The 12,315-nt window shown below is 36.3% G+C and overlaps 1 protein-coding gene across 7 annotated transcripts in view; it reads left to right on the top strand.

Moving 5' to 3' along the window:
- FER (FER tyrosine kinase) overlaps nt 1-12,315 on the top strand; it is a 424,607-nt gene that overhangs the window by 176,712 nt on the left and 235,580 nt on the right. For 6 of the 7 annotated variants that reach the window (XM_040621988.1, XM_040621985.1, XM_040621986.1 and 3 more), the window contains one exon: nt 10,704-10,796. The exons of the other annotated variant lie outside the window; for it this stretch is intronic. In XM_040621988.1, the coding sequence (XP_040477922.1) occupies nt 10,704-10,796 (93 nt within the window). The remainder of the gene's footprint in view (nt 1-10,703; nt 10,797-12,315) is intronic. 7 annotated transcript variants of the gene reach the window in all.

Genomic DNA, 12,315 nt, shown 5'->3' with positions numbered 1-12,315 from the left:
GCTTGTAGTTTCTTTGTACTGGAGAGGGTAGAATGAGGCAGTTTTAGGCCCAAGAGAGTAAGAAGTGAGTTGGCCAGAGAAATGTAGACTTATTGTCAGATATTTGGGGCCCATTTGAAGTTAAGAATCATGTGATTCTCTCCAGCTGTGATGAATTGCTTGAGTGTATGCTCAGAGAGAGCGGATGGTTGGATCTATCCAACTATCCAGGGTTGGGGTTTGCTACATGGGTGCAACTAGGGTAGGATAGCAAGGGAGTTTAGAATATTGGCAAGAGCATCATTGGAATGATATATTATGGCATCTCAGTCAGATAGAGAAGAGAAGAAAAGAGAAGGTGATTGATTAGGTGAAACAAAGAGAATCAAAGCCTTAGGGTCCAGTGAAGTTGAAAAATGGTTATAGTGGTACTGGTTGAAAGCAAACTGATGGGATAAGAGATTGGCCAGAAAAAGAGGAGCTTTAATTAGTTAATTTGGAGCTGTTACATGTGATGATAATATCCAAGAAGAAGCCATGACTGATGTAGAAGAGAATGTTTCCCCTTCTAACCCCACAGAATGGAAGCTTTGTGACATTTCTTGAAGTGACTCTTGCAGAATAATATTTTCTCCCCCCACAAAAAGTACATGTGCTAATGTGTTATTAAGGCTCTGAGACACACTGCATTTAAGAAACCTGCTTAAGGGGCGCCTGGGTGGCTCAGTCGTTAAGCATCTGCCTTCGGCTCAGTTCATGATCTCAGGGTCCTGGGATCCGGCTCCCTGCTCAGCAGGAGGCCTGCTTCTACCTCTCCCACTCCCCCTGCTGGTGTTCCCTCTCTCGCTGTGTCTCTCTCTGTCCAATAAATAAATAAAATCTTAAAAAAAAAAAAATGAAACCTGCTTAAATTTAATTAATAAGGCAGTTCTAAAATCTGTGGGATTACTTAACCTTTTGTGGTATAACATCTGTTAATCATCCAAACTAGGGTTTTTCCAGACATGTTGAGCAATTATTTTGTATGTCATGTGCTGAAACTGTTCTGTTTTATTTTTAAAGATTTATTTATTCATTTGAGAGAGAGATCGTGCGCAGAGGGTAGGGCAAGGGGAAAAGGAGCAGGCTCCCGCTGAGTGGGGAGTCAGACACAGGGCTCAATCCCAGGACTCTGAGATCTTGACCTGAGTGGAAGTCAGTAGTTGGCTGCCTAACCAGTTGAGCCACCCAGACACCCCTGAAACTTAAATTAATAGGAATAAGTAAAAGTAATTATCACAACATAATACAACACAACACAATAAGTGTTCTTTATAAAGAAGTTTTACATTTATATTAATGTCCTTCAATATTAGAAGATTTGTTTTCCTATTCAAAGTAAATATATGTCCAGAACAAAAAAAATGTAAGTTAGTGTATTATTTTGTTAGTGGAAATTGCGACTTTTATAATTGCTTATGGAAATCTTCAATTGCTAGTGAATAGTCTAGGAAACTCTGCTATATTAGTTCCATGTAACAGTCAACCTAGGCAGTAGAGGTAAAGTACATAAGGGAGTTTGTTTACTCATGTAACTAGATATATCCAGAGATTTAAACCATGTCATCAAGAATTTGTTTGTCATCATTTCTCCGCTCTACCCTTTGTTGTGTTGACTTTATTCTCAGGCAGCCAGTACCTGTAGTCTCACAGTATGGCAGCTTCTCTCGGAAGGGTGAGGGTGAGACAAATGGTTGGAACCTGACTGACTTCTTCCTAACACAGGTCTCCTAGTCGGATTTTATTTGCTGATAATAGAAGTGCAATATTATAAGTACCACATTCCTGTCTTTAAAATTTATTTTTATTTTTAAAATTGTTTTAGAATATTCTTTTAGGTCCCACAGTTTCTGATTCCATTCTAATAAGTAAAATCTTGCCTGAGGCCTTGAAACTACAAACGTTCCCAATTACTTGTTCCGGTAACAAAAGGAACTCTGAACAGATAGCAGGGTTATTGATGCATGTGCACTATGAGAATACTAAAAAGTCAAACCATTCAGAGAACTTTTTAGATGACGCTGGAAACTTAAAACAGAGTTCATACCGAACTGAAGTATGTACATAGTAGACTTTATCGTATTCTTCTAAGGTCCTCTGACCCAGATACAAAACCAGTAAAACTCATCTTCCATATCCCTCAAAAGCAATCAACGAAAGAAAACCAAATCAAACCAAAATAATAAGAATGAAGACTTTTTAGATATTCGGAGTTTAACCCTTAAATGCTCTTCTGAGGAATATAGGCTTGAACTCTGAAGGCCTTTTGTGGTCATTGACTGCCTTAGAATATGGTATTCAAATACAAGTCTGTAACTTCTGATAAATTAATGGCATTTTCTTTTGTCATACTGAAGATCCTTAAATTGTGTCTTTGTATTTTCTTGGTTTGTGACTAAAAGGGAATAAAATGATGACTGGCAGTTTGCTTGTCTTAATAAAAGTGCAAATGACTTTCTGTATCCAGTTTGGATATAGAAAGTCACAAGAGACTGTATGTGAGGGCTGAAAGTTATCTTCTTAGATGCATAAAGTGGTGGGTGTGAATGGAAAGCAGAGAGAACTCCCTAGCACACCTCCGCCCATCCCCCAAAGAGGCTGCAAAGCTTGGAGAGATTTATAGTTCCTAGAGCAGGCAGATTGACTTTGAAGCTTAGGCAGGATACTGGCATCTTGCCAAGGCTCAGATTCCATTCTTAGCTGAAAAGAACTCCTGATCTAGCTCTCAGAATGTTTGAAGCTGGTGGTGAACTGATTCAGACTAAAGCTGCAGCAAAAACCAGACACAGATTATTACCTATAGTCCCAACCTAGCAGCCTGACAGAAAAAGGAGTATGTATCCCTCTTTACTGAATTCAGATTCTACTGTTCATTTATACAAACCATTCAGCACACAATCAAAAATATATGACACACTAAAAAGAGAAATGGAGAAATAAGAAATGTGACTTACAGCTAAGAAAATAGACACAGGTGGCCTAGTTATTAGAATTATCAATGTCTTTAATATAGCTATTACAAAAATGCTGAGGGATCTAGTGGAATAGATTACAATGGGTATGAAAGATGGGGTATTTCAGTAGTGATATGGATGCATTAAAAAATGGAAATTCTGGAAATGAAAAATATAATATCAAAACTAAGGAATTCATTAAATGGAATTATTAGTAGATCAGTGAGATGTGATTATAGGTTGATAGAAAGTATCCACATGGAAACAAAAAGGGAAAAGAAAAACTGAGTATTTGAGATCACCGAGTGATATCAAATGGACAAACATACATGTAATTAGAATCTAAGGTGGGGAGGAGAGAGAGATGGGAGTAGAAAACGTTTCTGAAGGGACAGTGGTTGAGTGTTTTCTGACACTTTCAACCCACAAGTCCATGAAATTTAACAAACTCCAAGCAGGATAATTAAAATAAAATTACATTTGCTTATATCCTTGTTTATTATAAAACTAGTCAGGGAAAAATATTTATTTTGAATAGGGGAATAATGATACGAATTATAGCTGACTTCACACCAGAAACAGTAGAGACCACAAGACAAAGTGTTGAAAGAGAGAAAAAGAAAAACATCAACTTTGAATTCTATAATCAGTAAAAAAAAAAAAAAAAACTTTAAAAATGAAGGCAAGGAATAGTTCATACCCATATATAGCTATAGGATAGCTATAATCAGAAAAATGGAAAGTAACAAGTTTCAATAAGGATGTGCAAAAATGGAAGCCTCATACATTGCTGGTGGGAATGTAAAATGGTTCAGCTATTGTGGAAAATAGTCTGGCTGTTCCTCAAAAAGCTAAACACAGAGTCACCACATGACCCAGCAATTCCACTCCTACATGTATCCCCAAAAGAGTTGAAAACAGGTGTATCTGCAGTTCTTGCAGTACCATTCACAATAGCCAAAAGATGTTTTTGTCATTATTAGTAAGACTAAAATGATAATGGCTAATATTTGTAAGTATTTATTTGTAAGGTGAGAGAAGGAAAATGGGAGACAGAGGTAGGAGAGAGACGAGAGGTAAGGAAGCTGCTGTTGGAAAGACGGGAGCAGCTTATTCAGGAAATGGCAAAAGGGTTATTTTGACCTGATCAAAATAAGTTGTTAAATAGAGTGTGAGCTTGGAGTTTGTGGGGTGTGGCTGGAATTGGCCGAGTGCCTCCATTATTAGACATAGGGATCTCTAATGAAATAGTACTTTTGCTCTCATGATAATGCATTCTTTGTCTTATAAGTTATTAGTTTAAGCAAAGAAGATAAATTTCATGCCTTATTATTATGTCCCTTATTTGTTTTAGAGGCAGAATCTCAGGAGCACGTGTGTGGCTTAGTTGGTTGAGTGTCTGACTCATGATTTAGGCTCAGGTCATGGGTCATGTGTCGTGAGATCAAGCCCCATGTCGTGCTCCATGCTCAGCCGGAAGTCTGCTTGAGATTCTCTCTCCCTCACCCCCTGCCCCTCACCCCACACTCTCTTTCTTCCTCTCTCTCTCAAATAAATAAATGAATCTTAAAAAAAAAAATAAAGGCAGAATCTCACTTAAGATGAGTCTTGCTAATTTAACCCAGAATAGTATAATTTTTTTTTAAAATACTGAGATACACAGTTGTTTACTGAGCAGAGCCTATCAGCACTTAAATTGTAGAGTTTTCTTTCTCGTAAGAAAACTGACTGGTGTGCATTTTGCGCTATTGGATAATTTACAAAAAGAATATCTATAACCATTTTGCCTATCCATTTGAGAAAAGCACCACAGAGCATGAATTGTACTTAGATTTTGAGTAGGAAAGACGCTGATTATAGCCTCCTGCTTGGGTCTTGTTTCCCTAGAGACATCACCTTAGTTAAGAGATACACAGTCAAGAAAGCAAGAAGAACAATATGACATTTTACAACCTGGGTTTCAGCGAACTCTATTCTGTTGTACTGTAAATTTTCTTAGCATTGTTATTTTAAGATAAAATCTGAATAATCATTCAAATGTTCCTTTTGCACATTTGGTTTCCAATTTCATTATTTCAGAATATGAAAATGGTTGACTTAGCAAGTGGGCTGTCTTTCTCTTAATAAATATTCTTAATATGCAAGCATCAAAGAAAAACAGCATGACAAACTAGGTTACTAGGCAGTGAATACTTCTGAAATGATTTGTCTTCAGTCAGAAACCAATTGCTCGAATAAATCACTTACAAACTGTTTCAGTACTTAAATTCTATATCCCAATGGGAATAAAAACTGTATTCTTCATTCTCCCCAGCAAATCAGCATCTGCAATAGACTAAGTTATTTGTTTATTTATAAATGCATTCCTTTATGAAGGACATATCGATATTTGCAGTATTTCATTTATATTATGGAGTCATTTATCAACAGACTAGAATTATTTTCAGGAGACAATCTTCTCTGAGGTTATAATTTCCCTGTAGTTATTTCTCACAGAATCCCTCCAAATTTCATGGCGCTTTGCATAAGTAGTCTCAAAGATATTTGGCATTCTTAGTTTTTTTGACTGTTTCCTTCACTGTGCAGAAGCTTTTTATCTTGATGAAGTCCCACAAGTTCATTTTTTCTTTTGTTTCTCTTGCCTTTGGAGATGTGTCGTGAAAAAGGTTGCTGTGGCCGATGTCAAAGAGGTTGCAGCCTATGCTCTCCTTTATGATTTTGATGGATTCCTGTCTCACATCGAGGACCCCAGTTTTGTTTTACAAAGCCCCCCCTCCCCTGACTCCTATATCAAACATGTAAACTCCTAAATTTCCAAGAAAAAAAAAAAAAACAACGATATTGGGCACTCGGCCTGGAGCTTGAGCATGAATATTGTTATCTTTTTCTTGATCCTTATTGGCTCCTGATTTGTATATCTGACTGTTCCCACAGGGCCAGATCATCACTTTCACTGTTCCTTCTAAGAATGTTATTAGATTGGGATTATTTACAGAAATCTGTGAGAAATAACATTGGTTATTGTTTTAATGTCTTATTATTAGTGTAAAAAGTGTCCCAGTAGCACCTTTCCCTGTAGTTCGCCTTTCCGTTGGAGGCCAAGTTCTGAGGCCACCTCAGGCAGAATGTGACTAAACACTCAAAAGGGAAGTAACTCGTGACCAGCCTGCTACGTGGAACTCTTCTGTGGGAGTTTTGCCAGTGATCAGTGCAATGAAATGACTGGGGAGCTGGACGATGGTCACAGAAATTTTGAGTTGAAGATTTTGTTTAGTCCAGTGTCCTTCTGTGTACTGGTATAGAAACTGACAAGCTAGTGAAGTAATTTGCCCACATTCATACTTGTATGCCTTCTGACATCAAGAACCTTATTCTTTCTACCTCAGTGCCTCTTTTAGGGGCCTTGCTCTAAGAACTGTATTGTGCTTTTTGGTTAAAGTTGTTAATTTGTAACTTACTCTGCCATCTAGTTACGCTGTCATTTGGAAGAGCTGCTGATTTTTGTCACTTACTCCAATCAGCAAAGCTTTGATTCTTGCCTTTTATATCTTTGCCTGCACTTCAGTGAGCAGAGAGGGTGGAGGTAACCTGACAGCCTGTTTTACTGCAATCTGGGAGTTTTAGTGAAGAGTAATTTAAAAACCTGATAGGTATGGTTTTACTTGAACTGTAAGTAGTTTAGGGATTATTTTGGAGTTCTTTTTTATAAATTGATAATAAGAAAACTTTTAATTATTATGAAACAGTTTCATATATATTATAAAACATCTCTCTCCCTCTCTCTCTCTCTATATATATATGGAGAGAGAGAGGGAGAGAGATGGAAATTGTGAGACTCTTCAGTCAATTTTATTTTTTATTTTATTTTTTTTAAAGATTATTTTCTGAGAGAGTGGGGGGAGGGGCAGAGAGAGACTCATCAAGCAGACTTCTTGCTGAGCATGGAGCCCAACATGGGCCTTGATCCCATGATCCTGAGATCATGACCTGAGCTGAAACCAAGAGTCGGACACATAACCAGCTGAACCACCCAGGCGCCCCTACCCTTTAGTTAATTTTAAAATAATGAAAATGAAAAGCTCTTCTTGAATGAGAGTGAAAGTGATAGTGCATCTAGAACTTTTTTTTGGAGAGAGATTTATAGCTACACTTACAACATTTTTCTGGGCTTCTCATCAGACTATTATTTCATAACATCATCGCCCTTCCCCCCTTCCCCCTTCTCTGGCCCCCAACACCCTCCACTGTGAGAGGCCATCCTATTGCCCAAACTAATCCCTGTGTTTATTATCTGGAGAAAGCTCTTTACCTTGTCATTACTTAAAGGGGGTAAAATGAGCCCATCATCACCAGCCTTAGCAGGCCAACAGGCAGGATTAGTCATTGTATCCATGGTAATTAAAGGGAAGTTTTTTAAATTTTAATTTCTAAAAGTAGCCATTTAATTCATTGTTACAAAAGTCAGCCTGTCGGTGAATTCAGCACAGTCTGAAGTATTATGAGACCAGAATTTAAAGCTGATATATGATGGTACATAGACCAGCTTTTTAGCAAGTGAGTTTCATGATCTATTTGTGGAAATCTGAGCACCAGTGGAGCTGACACTGGGTAAAAATTTTTAATAAACTTTATTTGTATTTTTTTTTAAAGATTTTATTTATTTATTCGACAGAGATAGAGACAGCCAGCGAGAGAGGGAACACAAGCAGGGGGAGTGGGAGAGGAAGAAGCAGGCTCATAGCGGAGGAGCCTGATGTGGGGCTCGATCCCATAACGCCGGGATCACGCCCTGAGCCGAAGGCAGACGCTTAACCGCTGTGCCACCTAGGCGCCCCTTTCTTTGTATTTTATTATTCCTGTATGAAACTTAAGGTCTACTTAGTGTTTGTGATAATGCATTTTTTAGATCAGCCTATTTAAAGAGTACTTTAAATGAAAGGGTACTTTTTTACTAATTGTATTCCCTCAAACACACAGTGTATTATGCTTCATCACTTAATATAAAGGAAGCACTTTTTGAAGTCTTCTTTATCCCACACCTGGACCTGACCATTAGACTTATCTGGTGTTAGTTCTAAAGAAAGTGGTTTCTTTTTTGATATTATCAAAAGGTTTTGGGAGAAATGGTTCTCTTTTCTGTCATAAAGTTTGGTGCCCAAAATGTAGCTTGAAGAGAGTTACTGTTGTCATTTCAGTGCATATTATTAAATCTTATACAAATAAAATACTTTCTAATATGTAAAACTCTCCCCTGATTTTTCTACTTTTCTGCATAACCTCTCAGTGCTTTTCAGTTCTCATAGTACTCTTACTTTGGTACCATATTCTCTCCAGTATTTTAAGATCGTTAACTCAGAAGGGAAGCCTAAATTCACAGTAGAGGTGCTTAGTGCTCTCTTGTGAAGCTTTCATTGCCAAACAGGTGAATGTAGCACTTTCAGCTCATCTTTCTGTCAGTAATAGCAGCAGCAAGAGCAGCAGTGGTATCACTGCTTCTACTAATGTCACTGCCACCTCCATAGCCACTCAGAGTCAGGGGCAGAAATTCCCCAGGAGAAGAAATGGGTAAATTGGGCTGGGAAGTAGAGAACTATAGCCACTGCAGTGCTTTCTAATATGTGTGCTATATATAATTTTATTATTATATAAATACATTTTATTATATATATTATACTATAAATAATATAAGTATAGACATCTTACATACTTTAAGTATACTATATATAAATATATGGCTGTATATACATGTGTCACCATTATAATATATTTTATAATGTAATATACAACTGCTGTGTATGCCTTACTCCCCACTCTTCTGTTCTCCATATTCTGCTTATACCTTTTATAAGGTTTTACCTTCCCAAACATTTTTTTTCAGAAGACTTTCAAGAACCAGAATTAGATTTTTATTTTTTTAAAAGATTGTTTGTTTGTTTATTTATTTATTTATTTGAGATTGAGGAGCAGAGGGAGTAGGAGAAGCAGGCTCCCCACTGAGCAGGGAGCCTGATGCGGGGCTCAATCCCCAGGACTCTGATCAGATCATGACCTGAGCTGAAGACAGATGCTTAACCGACTGAGCCACCCAGCACCCCCTTGCCATCCCCTGCAAATTAGATTTTTAAAAAAACTTAAAACACCCAAGATGAAGATGGACATTCATTAAAGAAAGGTCGCTACATTCTTTCAGTACTTCAGGTCTGTTTTTCCTTCAGCGCTTCTCGTGACTCAGTACAGGGATTTTTACTAGAAAGTAAAGTGAAGCTACAGCTAGGATGAACCTATAGGATGGAATGCTCACGTTCCTAAGGTGATGACCATTTGTACTACATACTGAGATTTATTTTTTAAGTAAATTTTATTAGATATGTACATGCTTTTAGCATGTTAATTTTAATCATGTGCAATAACATAACTTGTAAGTGTGCTCTGAAGAAGGTGTGTATTAATTTTTTCATTTTATAAATGACCAAAACAAGATATAGATAGTGATTTACATGGACTCATAAGCAAGTTAGTAGTGTAAGTGATGACGAAAAGGAAGTTGAGGTCATTTGTTCTGTTTGGTTATTGTAAGATTACTTTAAATTATTAATGTGCATATGTTTGTAGAATGAAAAGAATATTAGTACTGCAACCATTAGAATGAAAAGTAGGTAAAGTGGGAGGAGGCAATTGGAGAGACAGAAAATGAATTTCAGACACTACAGTGTTTTTCAGAGAGTGTATGGCTAAAAATGTCTGCATTTACTGAATAGAGACACATACCCTACATATTAGAGACGAAGGAAACAAATGATGTTATTTGGGGCCTGCTTTACTTATTTTGTACGGATAAATAAAATTGAGCATCACTACTGATGGAGGACGTAAGGAAATACAGTACATGGCAATAGGATCTTGAGTTCTTTTGTCTACTGCTGATGAACCGTTGAAATGTCGTCATTATTGGAAAATTGACCAGTGCTTCCATTACAAACCCTCACTCGTCCTTCCTTATTACCCTCTAGGTCTCATTTTTGTTCTACTTTCTCATGTTTTCTACCTTCTTACCTAGCCCTTCATTTGCATTTGTTAAATGGATCTAAAGATATAAAATTTTAAGAAAAAGTTCCCTACAATTGTGATATATGATACTTGGAAATACACATCCTAAAGCAAGTAGCAATCTGGATTGACTTTCCTTAGTGGAGTTCTACCACCACCCCCTTATTTTACTTTTTGTGGTCCTCCTCTGGTGGTGTTATCATCAGCAGCATCATCGTGACCATGTGAATCTTTGGGAAGTTTCCTAGCTAATTAAATGGAATTCACTATTTAAAAAAATGTGTTCAGTATAGTTCTCCTCCTGCTTTTTCCCTATGATATCTTTTCCTTGAAAATCCCTCACGACTACAGTGCTATCTAAATCTATGTTAGACTGGTTCCTTACAGCTTGTGTCTTTCTTTTTTTCTCCTGCATGTTAATACTTGGTTTCCCATGAATTTCCTTTGCATTTCTTCTTTTCTCTCATCTTATGAATTTTTATTTCTTTCTTATTTTTCCCCCAAATCAAGACCTTTATTAAGAGACCAAAATACTATAGAGTTTATATGCATTTGATTGTCATCTTTAATGTCAGGATGGTTGCATTTTATTTAGTTGGAATATGTGATAAGCTGTGGATAACCCAGCATAACTGGGTATAACTAGTTTACTATTGCTGAAGCCTTCTTTCTCAATCTCTCCAGGAAAGAAAGGAGAGGCTATCCAAATTTGAGTCTATTCGTCATTCAATTGCTGGAATAATTAGGTCTCCAAAATCTGCACTGGGCTCTTCAACAGTAAGTAGGATGAACTCTATGTGCTATCGAAAATAATCATTTTGTAGCTTCTTTTTGATAAACAATGAATATTATATGTAAATTTGTCCTTACAAATAGAAGACTAAGTACATAATATAATTTTTGTGTGCATATGAGTCTGTTCATACATGTACATAGTAAATTCCATGTAACACTGATATAGGGAGGAAGGAAATAAACTTGTATTCTAGACTTCCTGTACTACATATAAATAATTATAGGAAACATTTTAGCTATTGTGAGGCTTTATTGGAAGAAGAGCATAGATAAATTTTTTCCACTGAGACATATTTTTATAATGGGGACTATTGTACATGTATTTTTAAAATGTATCAGTTTATATGTTTGTTCATTTTTTTTAGAACATTTTTATTATTAAATTGAAGTCTATTTGAAATTTGGGTTTGGCATATCACAGTGTGCATAAAATACTACAGATCCCTAGTAACAGCAGCTGTAGCCAAGCAAGATAATGTATATTCTTTTTCCGTTTACATAGTAAAATTTAAAGTATTTTTCTTACTTCATTACCTTTAAGACTAAATTAACAAACTTTTTTTCCTAGCTATCCCTCATGCACAATAGAGCTTTAGAATGATAATGAATGATGGTCAAAACAATAATATTCAGTACAAATTAATTATGTGCGCTGCCCCCCATCTTTCCAAGTTTCCGTATAATAATATCTTAATATTATTTCTTACTCTTTAAAAGTTCAGCTGTTTAAAATAACATGACCTAGTCTTATTTAGAAAAACAAGGTGTTTCCTAACCGTAGATTAGTTAAATGTACATTCACATTTCAGATTTATTTGCTATAATTCCTTTTTAAAATGTAATACATGTTCCCATATTTATCCCACTCAAGCAGCATTCTTTTATACACAAATGAGGCAAAGCATCAGGTATTTTAATTAACAAAAAAGAAGAAAATTATATTTTTATATAAAAGATTTTCTACTTCAATGTTAGCCTTTGATGCTGCTATTATCACTTCCAACCTCCAGAAGTGTTCTACGGGAATAGGGAGGGGCTGCGAACTAATGCGGACCGTGTCCCCTGGCACAAAATAGCAAATACAAAAATAAAAATAATTTTAGCCAAAAACTACATGGTAGAGTAAGTCTCTTTTAAGGCCCATATCTTAATCTTGTTTTCTTAAGTTAATGATTTATAACTTCACAGATAAATACTAGTACATAGGAATGGGTTTATTATGATTCGACATTCAAAATAAAGTATAGGAGCCTTGATTAGGAATCTATGATATATTCTAGAGACTATGAGGACAGGTTTTTATGACTTAGAGAAAAGAAAAAGAGTTCTTGAAAAGAAATATTTAAAAAGGTTTTTAAAAAAGAAAAAATAGCTCTTGAAAGGAAAGTTCAAGTGGTTCTCAAAAAAAAGAAAATCAGGGACGCCTGGGTGGCTCAGTCGTTAAGCATCTGCCTTTGGCTCAGGGCATGATCCTGGAGTTCTGGGGTGGAGCCCCACATCA

Source organism: Ursus maritimus, unplaced genomic scaffold (genome assembly GCF_017311325.1).
Source record: "Ursus maritimus isolate PB19 unplaced genomic scaffold, ASM1731132v1 scaffold_5, whole genome shotgun sequence".
Lineage (NCBI taxonomy): Eukaryota > Metazoa > Chordata > Mammalia > Carnivora > Ursidae > Ursus > Ursus maritimus.
The sequence above is the reverse complement of the archived record's forward strand: the minus strand, read 5'-3'. Positions and strand labels throughout refer to the sequence as shown.